This window comes from Protomyctophum bolini (genome assembly GCF_963924005.1).
Source record: "Protomyctophum bolini genome assembly, chromosome: 15".
Classification (NCBI taxonomy): domain Eukaryota; kingdom Metazoa; phylum Chordata; class Actinopteri; order Myctophiformes; family Myctophidae; genus Protomyctophum; species Protomyctophum bolini.
In genome coordinates, this window is record NC_137876.1 from 7,389,268 (window position 1) to 7,407,782 (window position 18,515).

The following is an 18,515-nucleotide window of genomic DNA, read 5'->3' on the forward strand; positions in this document are numbered from 1 at the left end:
CACAGACATGGCAAGACCCAACCGGTCTTCTTACAGTAACTCATTGCCAGCAAAAAAAAAGAGAAATTATATAACGTCCCCTGGCAAGCGTAGGAAAGTTCTGTTTACTGCTTCTGACGTCACTCCTCCACCACCCGGAAGAAGTTTGAAATGCCCCAGCTGTGTAAGAAACGAGCACATGAAGCTTGTACACAATGACCAAAATAAAAACATTAAAAAGAAAAAATACCCCAGCCGTTTCTGGGGAAAACCTACAGTGAGATTTGGTCAGGGCAAACGTTGATTGAAACCTTGTTGCTGGAGTGACTGTTGACTGTTTAGTGCCGACAGGCATTTTGCTGAGCTTGTTATCCTTCCACTGGTTTCATCGCATTGTAGAATCTGGACGGCATTAGTGTTTCATCTGGATGTCAAAGTTCCCTGTCGCTTTGGGGGCGAAATCATGCCACCTGTGATTTCCTCTATCAATGCCACCAATATATAGTTCTAATTGGTGTCGCTGGTGTTGTGTCAGGAATGCTATGGATCGGTTTCAGATCCTTCTTCATTCAGCCTGTGGGAATTCCGGGATTCAATATTACACCTCCTTGTGTAATGCACACAATTATCCATGCAGGGACAGTGGCCTACAGGTATCCAGGGGCCAAACGCATGATGACTGACTCTTACTGTAGTATCCTGACTCAACCCTGTCATGATCCCTATCAAAGTTTTAACACCAGTCCCTATCAAATGTATACATGAAGGGGAAAGCCTCCCAGACTGGAGTTTTGAGGCGGGAACCCCATTTGGTGTTTTAAACATTATGTTATAATTTAGCTTTTGACAAATGGCAGATCTACAAGCTCATAGCGCGCCACCGAGTGGATTTTTGAAGATTTGTGAAAATGTGGCGCAAATCTTTGAATATTTATTCTTTCACAGCGAACGTTTTTAACTCAAATCTTTGCTTCTGAGAGGTTCCTGGAACAACCCCCATATTTTCGGATGGGGGTCGGCGGGCCAATTACATGTAATCTTTGGGGTCCTTGACATGAACTATTGAGCACCACTGATACAGAAACATGAGGTATTTCAGAAGACTGACTCTGATGGAGGCAGGTCTTTGGTATGGCTCTGGCCTAGTGAACTGTCTGACTGACTCTGATGGAGGCAGGTCTTTGGTATGGCTCAGCCTCTGGCCTAGTGAACTGTCTGACTGACTCTGATGGAGGCAGGTCTTTGGTATGGCTCTGGCCTAGTGAACTGTCTGACTGACTCTGATGGAGGCAGGTCTTTGGTATGGCTCTGGCCTAGTGAACTGTCTGACTGACTCTGATGGAGGCAGGTCTTTGGTATGGCTCTGGCCTAGTGAACTGTCTGTCTGACTCTGATGGAGGCAGGTCTTTGGTATGGCTCTGGCCTAGTGAACTGTCTGTCTGACTCTGATGGAGGCAGGTCTTTGGTATGGCTCTGGCCTAGTGAACTGTCTGACTGACTCTGATGGAGACAGGTCTTTGGTATGGCTCTGGCCTAGTGAACTGTCTGACTGACTCTGATGGAGGCAGGTCTTTGGTATGGCTCTGGCCTAGTGAACTGTCTGACTGACTCTGATGGAGACAGGTCTTTGGTATGGCTCTGGCCTAGTGAACTGTCTGACTGACTCTGATGGAGGCAGGTCTTTCTAGCACAGCTTGATGGCTTAGTTAAAGCCTTTTGTATCTCTGCCCCAGTTATGTATTCAGTGTATGCGACCTGCATCTGCATAACGTGGTTTACAGCGCACGCGCTGAAAAAACGTTTAACGGTGTGATAAAAGGCTGGGATATATCAGTGCAGAGAAGATAAGTGCTCTAAGGCGGCAGGAGGTGCACGTCCTGCTGTCGGTGTAGACATGCTAACTGGTGAAACGCCACCAGCTAGCCCATTCTGACCTGAGATCAGATTCTAAAAAATAATGTCTTCGACATCCCGACAGTCTTCTGGAAAAAGCTATGTTTGTGTGTCAGTCGTTCATCGATTTTTCAAAAATAGCAGACCTACAAGCTCGTAGCGCGCCACTCGGTGGCGCGCTACGAGCTTGTAGGTCTGCTATTTCTCAATAGCTAAAGCATGACATAATGCTAACACCCGCCCAAAATGGGCTAGAGCAAGCTGTTAGCCTCGCTACCAATCATTTTTTTGGTGGGTTCCCAGCAGGAACTGGAACGAACCCATCGCACGCACTCACGCAGACACGTGCACATGCACACATAATACACACGCAGACACGTGGACATGCACACATAATACACACGCAGACACGTGCACATGCACACATAATACACACGAGCAGACAATGACACACAGCATAGGGGCCGGCATGATATCCCATAATGCAGTGGATCCCAAACTTTAGCTCAAGACCCAAAAGAGAAATTAGACGTTTGCCCCCGTGACCCAAACTAGTGCAAATAGCGGATCTAACAAGCTTGTAGATCTGCTATTTGCGCTACTTCTTAAACACTTTATTTTAGTTATTCAGGGTTTCTTTATTTTTTTTTAGGAAATGTTGTTTTTACTTTGTTTTTAATTGATGAAAAGTTGAGATTGCTTTATATTTTTTTGTCAAATATATTTTTATTGAACATATTATATATTGTTGCAAACATTATGATATGAAATACTTTTTTTTTAATGAAACAAAATTAAAGAAAAAATAAACGAGACAAAAAAAGATAAAGAAATCCCTTAACCCTCCCACCCATACGGCTCAGTGACACTGCATACTATATATTGAGATGATAGAAAGCTCATGGAAAACATCTGAAAAGAAAATGGCGTACAGTCAACCATATCAATGGTATCCTGTCTATTGTTTCTTTCTACTCAGGTAATGGACAAGGGGCAGCCCAAACTTACCAAACTGTCTCTCCCTGTTTCATTTTATTTTTTTAATAGAATAAAAAAGGGGGACATTTAATATAAATGTGTCAGACACCCAAACGTGGGGCTGTTTGAGAAAGGGTGCCATAATGAGTAAATATCCTCTAAACTGGCCGTGCCAAAAGGTGACCAGATTACAACCATAACGTTCCTAGTTTGACTCCTGGCCGGAGACACTATACCTGTGTAGCGTTGTCCTCCTCCTCGCTCTGCCCTCTGTTTCCTGTCCCTCTACAATCCTATATCTAAATAAAGCAACGACTGCCTAAAAATATTAAGAGCAAGGGAAAAAAAGAAAAAATCCTCAGAGAAACCTTCAAAGAGGGCCATTGATGTTGCCTGGATAAAAGCCTTCAGCCATTTAATCAGTGCAGCCAGGCAGAATCACTGCTGTAATCATTCCATATTTGTTTTCCAGGACGGTGCCCACTGCCCAGACTGCATTGTTGAATGTGTGCTTTGGACCTTAATCAACACATAACAATTAGCAGCTTTAATAGAAAGCCACTGAAACTCAAAAGTGTTTTTGGGGGTTTCCGACTGTATACAGCCATGGGGAATCTGTGAAAAAAGGCATGGACCTCGGAAATGGTTGTTTGCCTGGCCATATAATTAAGAAAATAAGGCTGAATATAGACAAATAATATAAACATTCTTCTGACCTGTCAATTGAGCTTGCCAGTTGAAAGAATAATTACAGAAATAATAATACAAGACACATAGAAGACGATGACAGAGGTTGGTCTTGGATTGGACGGTGCCATTCAGTGGGCGTCTCCAAAGACACTGTGGCGATTGTTGCGTCTTAACCCATTCTGACCTGAGATCAGATAAAAAAAGTCTTCTACATCCTGACGGTTTCCTGAAAAAGCCATGTTTCTATGTCAGTGGTTCTTAACATTTTCCAAAAAATAGCAGACCTACAAGCTCGTAGCGCGCCACTCGGTGGACCAGACAAGCGTGGCTGTTAGTGTTAAGACGCCTCTTTTCAAAAAGAGACACACACTGATATATTCGTGTGTGTGTGTGCGTGTGCGTGTGACCCCCAGAGGTGCTGCTGGACCCGTGCCGGACGTGGTGCCCGTCCTCGACGTGCCAGGCCGTGTGCCAGCTCAAGGAGGCGGACCCTCCGGCGCCGGCGCTGCCCCAGCTGGTCCAGTGCGCCGTCTGTGCCCTGGAGTTCTGCTCGGCCTGCAAGGCCAACTGGCACCCCGGGGTGGCCTGCCAGGAGAGCAACCTGCCCATCGCCTCCTTCCTACCGGGAGAGAACAGGTAAGGAAAGGAAAACCAGAAGAGTGTAAAAAGGATTTCAGTCAGTATGAATGGCATATAACTGTATGTTTACCCTGCAGGGTAACTGGACTAAGCTCAAGAACTTGTTTACAGCCAGGCCCTGCTCATATAGAACATTTCATGGTAGAGGTTCAATGCCTTGTCCATAAGGGCACTTCAGCGGTGGTAATTTTAACGTGCCGGTCCGGGGATGCGAACTAGTGACCTTTCCGATATCAGGACCGCTCCGCGAACCGTTCGGCCACCGCTGCCTCTAGGCCTCTAGGCCAGTGGTTCCCAAAGTGGGGTCCGGGGACCCCCAGGGGTACCTGAGGGAGTTCCAGGGGGGACCCATCTATTTTGTTCATGTTCATAAAGTGCTAAAGTGTTTAAAGCAGTGGTTCCCAAACTTTTTCATGTCAAGGACCCCCAAATTGACACTACTTAGCCCGTGGACCCCCATTTGAAAAGATATGCCAGGGACCCCCATAAGAGAAGACGTACACATTTAGACGTCTACATTTAGACGTCTACATTTAGATGTCTACATTTAGACGTCTGTATACATTTAGACCAGTGGTTCCCAAAGTGGGGTCCGGGGACCCCCAGGGGTACCTGAGGGAGTTCCAGGGGGGACCCATCTATTTTGTTCATGTTCATAAATTGCTGAAGTGTTTAAAGCAGTGGTTCCCAAACTTACATTTAGACGTCTACATTTAGACGTCTACATTTAGACGTATACATTTAGACGTCTACATTTAGACAGTGTCACTGGGGATGCACTCTGGGAAGGCACTCGGGAGGCACACTGGGAAGGCACTCGGGAGGCACTCAGGGGGACACTGTCCCCCAGTGTCCCCCCAGTGTCTCCAATAGCAATACAAGAGCAATAATACAAATTAATCTTAATGTATTAATCTTATTAATTAATTAATCTAATTAATTAATCAAAATGGCGGCCTGTGCCCAGCACCATGCCAAAGCTTTTTCCTGCAGGAAACACTGCTTGTGGTTGTAAATATATTGTTATCCGTGTTGCGAGGATGAGAGGGTACCTGGAAAAATATCTACCCCAAAAGGGGTACCTGGTCCAAAAAAGTTTGGGAACCCCTGCTCTAGGCCATGCGGCAGCTGGCTCTCCTGACCTTTTAGCTATCACTTGGGAGATAAGTAGGTCTCGGACAAGTGCAGATGATCAATGAATATTGGCTCTTAACACATTGAGTACGCCAACGTGCATCAAAATAAAGGCCGCTATAGTGCCAGAGTAGTCTGATCGCTTTTACTCTGAAAGCCATGAACCGGAAATACTTTCTTAAAAAAATTGACTTGACAAAGTGAGCTCATAATCCCCGATCATCTTAATATATTTATATAAACTCCAAAAAGCGTTCATATTTTGCGGGAGAGACGGATGAGGAGCAGAAATGCAGCGCCAGCATATCGATCCATTCATCACCACGGAGAGCGCCCTGGATGAGGAGATACGAGTCATTCTTTCCGCCGCGCTAACATGGGAGTCAATGACAAGCTAATATTTGCACAGAGCGTTAGCATACGGCAAGCGAAAAGCGAAATGCCAAAAAAAAAAAAAGGAATAATTCTGAATATTATTATCTCGCCCCGCGTCGTTTGGACGTCGCTAGGACGTCCACAGACGTCTAAGGTATTACTCGTTTCTGATCCTTATGACGTTTCCAGACGTGTTTTGTACAGAATGTGTTAAAGAGACATGGCTTCCAGTTCCAGGAAGCCTGCACGTGTGGAAAACAGTCGGGATTCGTGTATTGTATTTAATATGTATCGGCAGGCAGTCGGCTTAGGCGTCCCTGTGGCTTCTGACAGGGCAGCTCAGGTTAGCCCGAGCTTTGGTCCAGGATACAGCCAACATAAAAGTAATTAGCCATTAGCCAGACGTTAAAATCTATCTTCCCAGATCTAAGCTGCAGTCACGATGTACACTCTCAATGTATTTTATTAATATATATTATTTGTAGCAGTGCGGTCTTGTGGTGCGACACGTTGCAGGCCTGCAGATCTACTATTTTCGGCGAACGAGCGACGCTGCCGTATGCCGAAGTATAAACCAGGCTCACGGCATCCGAGGACGGAGGAAGGGAAAGTGGAGGGGGCTGCTCGTACATGCCCACAGGTCACAGCGTCTGCTTTATGAGCTCGTCTTTCCTGTGAAAAACCCCCCGGCTGCACCGAGGAGGAGAAAGGAGCGTCCTTGTCTCCGTCTGCGCTTGGCGTGGCTCACAGAAGCCAGTGGCATTAATCTATTCTGACCTGAGATCAGATTATAAAAAATGTCTCTTTGAAAATGACAGTTTTCTGAAAAAGCTGTTTTTCTAAGTCAGTCGTTCTTCGATTTTTCAAAAATAGCCAGACCTACAAGCTCGTAGCGCGCCACTCGGTGGCGCGCTATGAGCTTGTAGATCTGCTATTTTTCAATAGCTAAAGCATAACCTAATACTAACACCAAAACTCTTGGTCCTTCAGCACAGTGTTTTCTATGACATCCTCGCAGACACAAAGCAAATATCCCGCCACTAACGTCAACTAAGTGTCAACCTCAACCGTCACCGTGAATGACGTGTTCCTGATCGGGTCTTCCAGCAATATTCTGCTGAATGAGCAAGTCTGACTATAATGTCGGCCCATATTATAAGCCGGCAAACGGATATCTTCTATTCCCCCCCCCCCCCTTTTAGGAGAACGATGTTTACTGGATTGGGCACACACAGACTCAGAAATAAAATGGCAAAATAAAATGCAGAAAAATGGCAGCAGTCTTGTGATGGATTGATTGCGCTTCATTCAAGCCCGTCTTTGTTCCGTTAGCACCAGTTGTAACCGGTTCTGCTGCCCGCGTGTCAAACTTCTGAACCCGTCCACTGCACTGCCCATAAACACAGCCGAAATGCATTAACATCACCGCCCTCAAATTGGTGTTGGAACCACACCTTCTGGCTGTGAGACTGTCACCGAAGACTTGCCCTAACACAAATAAACGGCTTCACCTGCATGTGTTCTCCTCTATATCTTTGAAAAAGGATGGACCTTTGAATTTAAAGCCTCTTAGAACCTGCTGGCCGATGCTGTTGTTGTGGAAAAGGGCATTTGTTCCTTCTGTGAAAGGTTCCATTGAGCACCACACCCTCTGCTTGACTCTGATAAGGTTTCAGTTTCCTGTGTTAGTTTCCTTGCTTTGGATAAGAGCCACAGTATTCCAGGGAAGGGAGTTTCCTCCAGGTAGTTTCCTCTGGCATTTCTCTATTTTATTTAGCAATTTTTTTTGTATTTTATTCTTAGTTTTGTTTTGTTTTTGTTTTGTTAGTTTTTTGTGTTTGGAGGCTATAGAGCGTCGCAGTCCCGCCCCCTACCAGGGCCCAGGAAATGATTCTCCGTTCATTTTCCTCATAGACATTTCAAAAAGTATTTATTTAAAGACGTTTATGCCGCGGACAAAGCCAACTATTGTCGTGACAAATCATGACAACATTTTTTTGGGCCGAACAAATAATTAGAAAGAAGAAGAAAACGGCAGGTATAATCAAAAATATTGAGAATAAATTGAAATTTTAAACATTTTAACACAAATCTTGTATGGGGTCCCTGGCAAAAAATATTTTCAGTTGGATGTCCGTGGACAATTGCATATTAATCTGGGCTTCCTAGACGTGAAGAAATGTGAGAACCGGAAGCAAGCCCAAATAAGTACTACTGTACGCTTTAGAAACAAGCCCAGATGGAATACAACCTGCAACTACCAATATTTACAAGGGACTTGACAGAACGGAATATATAAGTGTGGAGGAAGTGAAGCGCACACAAGGTACATTACCGCGAAATCAGGTGATTACAGTGTGTGTACTGTCGCTGTGTATATATATAGTTCTACAGTAGAAATGAGTGCTTGTGTAGGGAAATAGTTGCCAAAATGGTGGTCCCCAGAGTGACAATTTAAGAACTTTTAACTTAAGACCATTATAATACCTAAAAGAAAGAAAGAAAAGTAATGCGACCATTACTGCATCAAAAGTAATCAACAAACGATGCTATACAAACTGGTCAAACATTGGCCAAATTGTGATGTGCAATGGTAGTCAAAGAAGCCATATGTCTCACCAATGGACTAGTTTACATCATGTAAGGAAAGTACAAAACCCAAACCTCCGAGTACCAAAGTGATCTATGGCTTTAACAGCTTCCCATAATGCAAAGCAGATAAGTGCAGTTTAGTCTATCCTCAGTTATAACTTAGCTTGTGTCCAAAATGTCTTATTTTCACCTTTCCATTGGCTATATCATGACTGACCAAAAACTATCAAGGATGGGACTGATTCTGATACAGTGCATTGCGCGAAAACCTACCCCTTTCCCCCTGAGCAAATTCGAGGGTTTTTTGTTTCAAGATGGCTGCCAGGTGTCGTGTGTGTGTGTGTGTGTGTGTGTGTGTGTGTTTTAAACCACTCGGATCCCGGTTCGATCAATACAAGAGAATTGGCCTGGAAATGAAGGGGGCTTGTTTTGTGTCTTGAAGAGGGCACAGAGAAGGACAGCTACCGTCTCACCTCCGGCCTTGTGCAGTCAGCACTTTACTGAAACAGGAGGAATGGATATATAGAATCACTGACATGAACAGCGGAGCCCAGGAGGCTGGGCCCAATGATTCAAACACGCTTAAGAACCCTTGAGGTCAAGGTTCATTATTTACCGCAGCAGTTTGTTAAAAGAACGGCATGAATATGAGCTTCCGGCGTCTCACTTTCATTTGGACAAAAGCCTGCGGAATATTGATCAGCGCGTTACTAAAGCAACCAAAGGTATGGCTCCCCCATATCTTGCAAGTATGATTGAACCCTACAAACCCTCCCGCGCACTCAGATCAGCTAACGCAGGGAAGCTGGAAGTACCCTCACTAAAAACGCCGGGACAACGCTCCACACGTCCCAAACTCTTCTCCCTTCTGGCTCCAAAACTGTGGAATGCACTTCCCATGGCAGTCAGAACTGCAGCATCACTCCCAATCTTCCGCCGTAGTCTGAAAACCCACCTTTTCAGACTCCATCATGGCCCATAGCACTTACTCTACCCTAGATAGCACTTCTGTAGACTTAGATAGCATTTGAAACAGACTTATAGCATGTTATGTAGACAGCACTAGAATTGCATTGTATATAGTCATAGCACGCCATAGTACATATGTATAGCATAGTAGTATATATGTAAAGTTTATACGTATAAATTTCATTATATAGATATTCCACTGTTACTTTCTTAGCTTACGCATGTTTCATGATGAATGTTTTTATGTGATGTATTCCCATGCTTTTGTTCTTGCTTAATGTAAGTCGCTCTGGATTAAGAGCGTCTGCTAAATGCCTAAATTGTAAATTGTAAATTGTACTAACAAGTCCTGAATATTGATCAGCACGTTACTAACAAGTCCTGAATATTGATCAGTGCGTTACTAACACGTCCTGACAAAGTATCTGCAAATAGGACTTTATTCCTTGACACTGTGGCTTTTTTATTCCGTGGCTTTTCACTGAAAAAATCTAATTCCTCCTTCTCTCTCTTTTCCCTCAGCTCCTTCTTCAAGAACGAGGAAGACGACGCCCCCATCAAACGATGTCCCAAATGTAAAGTCTACATTGAGAGAGACGAGGGCTGTGCCCAGATGATGTGCAAGAACTGTAAACACGCCTTCTGCTGGTACTGTCTGGAATCTCTGGATGTGAGTTGTGCACTAGGACTGGTCCATAATGGCTTTCCTTTATGTATCCATGATTCATACGTAGCAACAGTACAGTGAGTAAGAGCAGAAAAACAATTAAGCACTTTTATCCTGGCGTCCCTGTTTTGGATCGGAAACTGCAATTAGAGCTTAACCCATTCTGACCTGAGATCAGATTCATACGAGGTTTCCACTGGACACACACTGGGTCTGATTAACCCATTCTGACCTGAGATCGGATTTAAAAAAATGTCAGTCGTTCTTCGATTTTTCAAAAATAGCAGACCTACAAGCTCGTAGCGCGCCACTCGGTGGCGCGCTACGAGCTTGTAGATCTGCTATTTTTCAATAGCTAAAGCATAACATGATGCTAACACCAAAATGGTCAGAATGGGTTAACTGGTTGTTCTGCTAGCTAGAGGCTGTGGGCTGTGTTGTGTGGTGTCGTTCCACTTCCGGTAAGCCCCCACCTTCCTGTTTAACCCGGAAGCATTCCGTAGCATTGGACTGGAGTGAAACGGCGTCAGAAGCAGTCAAAGTTTTTGACAGCTAGATGGCAGTAAAGAAGTTAATAGGGGTGGCGGTGCTGTGTGTGTGAAAATGACAACTGCATTGGTTGCATGGGGGCAGTCAGACAGATATTTTGTGAAGCCACCAATTAAATCCCGATTTCCTGAAAGTTCATATAATGGCCTGTAAAACCCATAGCCCCATAGAAGTCCATGTATTTGGGCCCAACTTCACCTAGACTGTATTACCTTAATAAACTTGGTCATGAATACTTTCTGCTTCCAGTCACTAGTTTAAAGTCTAATTTCTAATAATAGTCATAATATTCTTTTTGGAAAATGATGGTCTCATTTATTAAAAGAATGACCATGAAGTCGCGTATGTTCTGAGGGGCGTGGCTACCGTTACAGTCTATGATCGGGATCCCCCACCCACTCGAGTCAAAATAAAAACCAACGGAGAAGAAGGGGGGAAGTCCCGCCTCGTTGTCTGGGCCAGCCAATGGGCCAGCTGGGCACCAAACGGATCTAGAAAGATGGCGATTTACAATACAAGGACTGACGGGCTTCATTTTACGTTCATGTTAGACCCGGGGAACGCTTTGTCCATATTTTTTTACAGTCTATATGATTGGTTGTAAACTAACCATGACAATTGCACTGCGTTTTGGTGCCATTGTGTGCCGGATGACGGTAGGGCCGTTAGTCGTTATTTTGAGAGCGTTTCTCGTTATTTTGACACGCAGTCAAAGTCATTATTCTGAGGTAGTTCATCATTATAATGACTTGCATGTGTTTTTTTTCTTTCTCTTTCCTTTTCATCACATTGGCAGAAATGAGCTTCCATACTTAACCCATTCTGACCTGAGATCAGATTCTAAAAATGTCAGTCGTTCTTCGATTTTTCAAAAATAGCAGACCTACAAGCTCGTAGCACGCCACTCGGTGGCGCGCTATGAGCTTGTAGATCTGCTATTTTTCAATAGCTAAAGCATAACATGATGCCAACACCAAAATGGGTTCCCGTTCAGAATGGGTTATGGCAGTAATGGCTTTTCTTTATCAGAAGAATTGCTTTCCCACTCTGGCCGCCGGGATATTTATAACAAAAGTTAATGTACAGTAACGGTACTATTTCTAGTAGTCGATAACCATGGTCCTGTTCTTCCAGAAATAAGGTTCATGAATAATACTGCTCCAAAGCGACGCTGCCTGCGAAATATCAATCAAAATAAAGTAAACCTTTAGTGTTTATTTAGTATTTTTTTTGTTTACGATCCTTTTCGACTCTGCTTCTAAGCTGGAATGTGTCTTACTTAACCTCATGTAATTCTGCTTACATACAGTACAGTGGACCGCACAGCTCATTTAAAAGTGTGTGCATGTGCTCCTCAGCCCGCTAATTGTATGTGTGCGTGTGTGCGTGCGTGTGTGTCTGTGTGTCTGTGTCCGTGTGTCCGTGTGTCTGTGTGCCTGTGTGTGTGTGTCTGTCTGTGTGTGTCTGTGTGTCTGTTTGACAGGATGACTTCCTCCTGATCCACTATGACAAAGGGCCCTGCCGTAACAAACTGGGCCACTCCAGGGCGTCTGTAATCTGGCACAGAACACAGGTGAGAGGCTGACTTCTTCTTCCCTCTTATTCCCTTCCACTCGTTCAGGGCTCCCCTCTTTATCTGTCACACGCATGCACGCACGCACACACACACACACACACACACACACACACACACACACACACACACACACACACACACAGAGGTGAGAGGCTGACTTCTTCTTCTCTTATTCCCCTCCACTCATTCAGGGCTCCCCTCTTTATCTGCACTGCAGCATGTGGTACATACGCATGTCGTGTCCCCCCCCCCCCCACTGTCTCTGTCTCGTCTTCTCTTCGCCTCACTCACATCTTTGTCACACACACGCGCGCGCACACACACACACACACACACACACACACATGCAGACATATCACGCAGCTACAGACTGTAATAGGCAAAGACAGCTTGGTCTCTGTTGTGCTTAAATTAAAATCCGTCACTCGCCGTAAGTGGCAGATCTAAAAGCTACCGGACGTTGTGAGCTATTTTTAGCGCGCAACACCGTTCGCCGAAGTATGAATCGCGCTATATAACAAAGTACAAATCCACCTTTTAACCCATTATACTGCCTCCTGCTGGACGCAGAGCCAACCGCAGACTGCCGAGACGATTTCAATGTAGCACACGCTATAGGACTGACATCCTGTCTGGGGGCGTCCATCTTTTAATGCTAAATAAATAGCGTCGATGCTAGCGAGCTAAAATAAAGCCATCCTTGCTCTATAAAGCGCCAATGTTTCCATCTAGACCACCGGATAATAATCAACAAAGACCTCCGAACGTCGCACGTTTCATCCAAACCACGGAGAGCTTCCGTAGATTTCGAGTTATTCAGCTTTTTAGTCGGCCTGTATATAATGGGAGGTGGACGGCAGCGTGGTTGCGCAATCCGGTCTAGGATCGCTAAAGAAGGAAAAGCCAAAATAATAATAATATAAAAAGAAATCAGCGATCATCCGGTCTGATATCAACAATGAAGCTTATCAGACGGAACATCACGCCCGAAGCAGTTGCTAGTTGGATTCTGTATGACGGAACGTTCCGCCAGGAGCAGTAAGCCTGTTAACCCATTCTGACCTGAGATCAGATTCATACGAGGTTTCCACTGGACACACACTGGTCTGATTAACTACATGTCCAGTGACCTGTGTAGTAGACGAATGAAAGATGCGACTACAGTATTGTAATGTAAAATATTCCCTTTGATTACCTTTTACTTGATTACTTTTCAGTCTGCATGCGACGGTCTACCGGCTACATGGCAACCTTTAGCTTCACCATCATTCCACTTTACCATGTGCTGTAGAGGCCTTTTAACAGCGTTCCTCAACTTAGCGCCGTTCCTTAACTGGCACCATTCTTTTAAGTTAGCACCATTTTAACACCAAAGCATCCGTGTCATTTTTAGTTGGCTATTCAAAAATAGCAGATCTACAACAAGCTCATAGCGTGTGACTTCTCGCCGCACTATGAGTCTGTGGGATCTGCATAATACTATACTATACTATACTATACATACAGTAGTTTGGGAGTCAACGACGTCGACTCTGTGGGGGCTATGGGGCTACAGCCCCCATGAAGAATTAAATAGCCCCTTTTAGCCCCCATGAAGATTTTCGTGGACATTTTATATTAACATTACAGACCATTAGACCATTTGGGAAATAAATAAATCTGCGGCGGCGGCCTCGCAACGCAATTCTGTAGCCTACCCAAAGTACCAGTGAAAACATCAACTTCTTTTTTTCCACCGCTGCGGGGGGGGGGGGGGGCTGCGGGGAGGCGGAGCTGCGGGTAGCCCCCATGAGGATCATCAGAACTCGACGGCACTGTTGGGAGTGCTTGACGTGAAATGTTTGAGAACCACTGATATATAGCAACATAAGTTTTTCTGAAAACCGTTTCGTCTTCTAAAAGGATTTAGAAGACATTTGTAGAATCGGCCTCCGGTCTTAATGGGTTAACCCATTTTGGTGTTAGCACTATGTTATGCTTTAGCTATTGAAAAATAGCAGATCTACAAGCTCGTAGCGCGCCACCGAGTGGCGCGCTACGAGCTTGTAGGTCTAGCTGTTATTGAAAAATGTAAGGAACCACTGACATAGAAACATAGCTTTTTCAGAAAACTGTCAGGATGTAGAAGACCGTTTTTAGAATCTGATCTATCTTAGGAGCGGAGTAACATTTCTAGCCAGGCGGGCCACATCCCACTGTCCAACAGACTTGTTGTGAACACTATTAGTATACAGTAATGGCATCTGTTGCCCAGTGGGGGGCAGGGCTGAGTCATGGACACACTCCACCAAGCCCCATTCACACTGCACCGCAAGGGCCGTGTCGCGCGCCAAAAATAGCTGACCTACAAGCTCACAACGCATCGCGGATTCGACGCGTCGTGAGCTTGCAGGTCTGCTATTTTTGGCACGAGACGCAGCACACATTAGGCTCTCTCTCTCTCTCTCTCTCTCTCTCTCTCTCTATCTCTCTCTCTCTCTCTCTCTCTCTCTCTCTCTCTCTCTCTCTCTCTCTCTCTGGTCTCCATCTCTGTCTGGTTCAGACCAGCCTTGCTATGAGATCTTTCATTTCATTTCATTTCACAAATCTGGCCTTTACATGAAAATCTCAGCTTCTCCACCACACCTGTGTGTGTGTGTGTGTGTGTGTGTGTGTGTGTGTGTGTGTGTGTGTGTGTGTGACCATGTGAGACAGCATAAGGAGGACTGTGTCTAATGTTGTCTGACACACTAACTCTCTCAGGGCCCGTTAGTTACTCTGACCAAAGGAGATGTTGCTGTTCTCCACATCAGATCATTTCAAAATGCCAAAAATAGGCATTTACCGATGCAGATGTGTGTGTGTGTGTGTGTGTGTGACTGTGTGTGTGTGTGTGTGTGTGTGTGTGTGTGTGTGTGTGTGTGTCCTTCAAAGATTTGCCCTCAAGTGATCCCAAAATGTCCCCTGTGCCCTGAAATTGGGGGGAGGGGTAGGGGGGGGGTTCATTATAATAAGTCACTGTTGCCTATGACTGCATGTTTGGCATTCAGTTCAGTTTTACTGGTGTCATGCGCCCCCGTGTGGTGAATTACCTGAATTGCACTCATGATTGAAGAACTGGCACCCTGTTATCCATGTTTTTCCTCTCTTTAAATGTAATCAGCAGACAGATTACTTAATGTAATCAGCAGACAGATTACCTTAAGAGATAAAGATGAGTAGCTGAATAAAACGAAGATGTCCAATGACATCTTCGCCAAAGCTATACACCAAAGAGGTACAGTAGCCACAGTATATGCGTCTAAAATCTAAATGTATGGCATTGGCAGTGCTAAATGTTAAAGGAGTAGTTCACGCCAAAAAATAAATATATCGCTCGAGTTGCTTCTCTAGAACTATGTCCCGGTTACACCTACTGTAATATTAATAGAGATGTTGAGCTCTAAATGGGTACTGTCATATTAAAATGTGTTTCCAAAATGAACAACATTTTCTACAATGTCTTGCGCAGGCTAACTTTATAAAAAGTCGTATAGAGACCGAAACGTGATTTCCTATTAAAGCCTGCAACTTCAGTGCTTTTCAATTGAAAGCTGTGCTTGCTTGTATGTATTGTTGTGTGTGTGTGTGTGTGTGTGTGTGTGTGTGTGTGTGTGTGTGTGTTGCAGGTCGTGGGGATCTTCGCTGGTTTCGGCCTGCTGCTGCTGGTCGCCTCCCCCTTCCTCCTGTTGGCCACGCCCATCGTCCTCTGCTGTAAATGCAAGTGCAGCAAAGGAGACGACGACCCCCTGCCCACCTAAAACAAAAAACAAAAAAAAACAAAATGAAGCGCCCCGCCCCCAGGATGAGGTGGCGAGCCGAGCCGCCCCGCGGGACGGGCCCGTCTTCTTTCACCTCTCACCCCTCCTCTTTGTATCGTTTTCCTACTTCCAGCTTTGAGCGCTTTGTTTTTTCTTGGGGTGGGCCGGGCGCCGGGTCAGGTCCTGGCCGCATTGGAATCCATCGCTCCGCTATGGGAGAAGACCCCCCCCCCCCTGCGTGGAGGAGGAGGAGGTAACCCCGGGGGTTTAAAGGTCACGGGAGGTCAGAAAGACTTGAGAAAGGGACTGAGAAAGTGTCCTTGTGTTTTTGTGTCGGTGGTGGTTTGGGCAACGTGTAGCGCAAAGACGGCCCCCATACCGTTGCGGTGGGGGGGCCGTAGCCGGCCCCCATACCGTTGCGGTGGGGGGGCCGTAGCCGGCCCCCATACCATTGCGGTGGGGGGGCCGTAGCCGGTCAGTTACAACGTGTAGCGTAAAGACGGCCCCCACACCGTTGCGGTTTTGGGGGGGCCGTAAGCCGGTCAGTTACCGTGGCGAGGTACGTACTATACGTATGTTTGGCATTTTGTCGTGACAAGCAGGGGGAATTATATACATGTTGTAAAATGCATCTACAGTCCTGTTGCATGGACGCTACCGTACCTCGGCAGGAGCTGCGTTCGAAAGAAGTCGAAACTTTGATCTCTCTGTTTTGTTGGCTTTGTCGTGCAAAAACAACAACAAGAAGAAGAAAGAAAGAAATGCTTCTCCCCCGCGCCACCACGTTCTTTGTGTAGCTAAAGGTTTCATCAGTAGCATTGCCCATTATTTAACACGTCGTCGGCCATTTAACTTTGATGCCATACTGTCTTGAAGGAAGAACAAAATGGCCACCACGTGGAAATGGTCGGTTATAGAGTCGCACCGCGTGCGTTTTGGCGGTCTACTCTGTTCTCACACATGGTTCCTCGTTATGGGTCGAGGGGGGGAGAGGGGAGGGGGGGGGGAGAGCGGGGGGGGGGGGGAGAGCGGGGGGGGGGGGGCATTCTCCTCACAGCTCACTGTACAGCACGTCCTCTAAAAATGATGTCAATGTTTTATATAACGTTTAACTTTTAATAGAACCGTCTCCAGAGTTGTGTCTAAAGTACTGTATGTACCTGTACTTTGAGTGTTTCCCAAACTGTCTGTTTGGTCCAGATGTCAGAGGTTTAAGGACAGTCACTTTAAGACTTGCTACATGTCTTTTGCTTTGTTCTAGAATGGTCCATCCGATGCTTGTGAACCACAAATATGACACACCCCCCCCCCCCTGTTCGAAGTTACTTATAGACATTGAATTGGATAAATAGGGATATAATTTGTTTTATTTTGAAGAAAAATATATATATATAACGGTATTCTTCTGAAACCTCGCTGGGCGCAATACCAGTCATTGTAACCATATTTCTTTGGTTTATTTTCAATTGTTTACAGACTCAATTCACCTGAATTTTGTGTTCACAATTATTTACTGGAGTAGTAACCTTTTATTATAGACCAAAACATATTAGCAAGGGATTTCTCATCTTTTGGGGGGGGGCCTTCCACTTCAAGGTCATCGTTAATATTAAGTCCATTGTATCCACATGATGTGGAACCATTTTAACAATTCACTGGAATATAATGTCACAGAAGTCATTTTCTGACCCCAGTTGAGTGGTTTAGCCAAATAGAATCTAATGGCCTTAATTTGAGTGTAGCCAAAAAAAAAAAAGGGAATGTCCCCTGTGCATTAGAAAAAGTCAAATGTCAAAATCTGACCGCTGTCATCACAGGGAAAGCACATTTAAAGACATTTTCAAAACATTACAGTAAAGTCAATGTAACCCTTTTATTTCCTTTTCACTTGATGCTATGATGTCATACATTCATTGCATTGTTAATAAGCCATTCTGTATTTATAACCCAAACTGCTGTAATTGCAACAACTGTCCTAAAAAAAACATTATGTTTTTATGTGAACCAAGGCCCATATTTACAAGTCTCTGAAGGGCAGGAGAAAATAATGATCTATAGGACAGAAAAGCAGGTCCTTTTCCACCACAATTCTTTGTTATCATCTGAAACTGATCTTTGATCAAGTCTCCGATGTGATGCTTTAAAAAAAAAAAAGGAGGAAAAAAAAAAAAGAACGCCTGTCAATTTGAGTTGCAAACTTGCATATGTTAGTGGTGTGAGTTTTAATGTCCTGTGACCTCCAACAACGTAGCTGTTCCTTCTTGCAGGGACGATAGAGTAGAATTGAATATAAAGGAATGTTCCATTTTGGGCACACAAAGCTGCTCTATATCACTTTATCTATGCAAGTTTGTACGTTTGTAAAAGGTTAACTGATTGGTCATATCTAGATGCCACTGACTGTACGTCGGTTTTATCACTTTAATTTTTTTGCAGCAGAGGATGTCGTTTATCACCATCCTATACTGTACGTGTACAGTACATATCGTGGATTTTATTTCATCAGGGAACTATCCAGGAAACCATCCTTATTGTTGTGGCATGATCTGTGTTTCTTGTTGTCCAAAAATCTTGTGATCATAAAATACCCAGAGTAGGAATATCACAGTTTCAGTTTTTTGTTTTGTTTTTGGCCTCTGGGAGAAAACGAGAGAGAATGCATTGGTCATTTTACTCCATTTGCATTGAGGGTTGA

General features: G+C 44.8%; 1 protein-coding gene across 1 annotated transcript in view; it reads left to right on the forward strand.

The window, feature by feature from the left end:
- The window catches only part of rnf144aa (ring finger protein 144aa), a 58,008-nt gene extending 41,200 nt beyond the window's left edge, over positions 1 to 16,808 (forward strand). The window contains exons 6-9 of the mRNA XM_080784481.1: positions 3,954 to 4,176; positions 9,772 to 9,919; positions 11,949 to 12,038; positions 15,689 to 16,808. Of these exons, the coding sequence (XP_080640607.1) occupies positions 3,954 to 4,176; positions 9,772 to 9,919; positions 11,949 to 12,038; positions 15,689 to 15,820 (593 nt within the window). The 3' untranslated portion in view covers positions 15,821 to 16,808. The remainder of the gene's footprint in view (positions 1 to 3,953; positions 4,177 to 9,771; positions 9,920 to 11,948; positions 12,039 to 15,688) is intronic.
- The last annotated feature ends 1,707 nt before the right edge of the window (positions 16,809 to 18,515 follow it).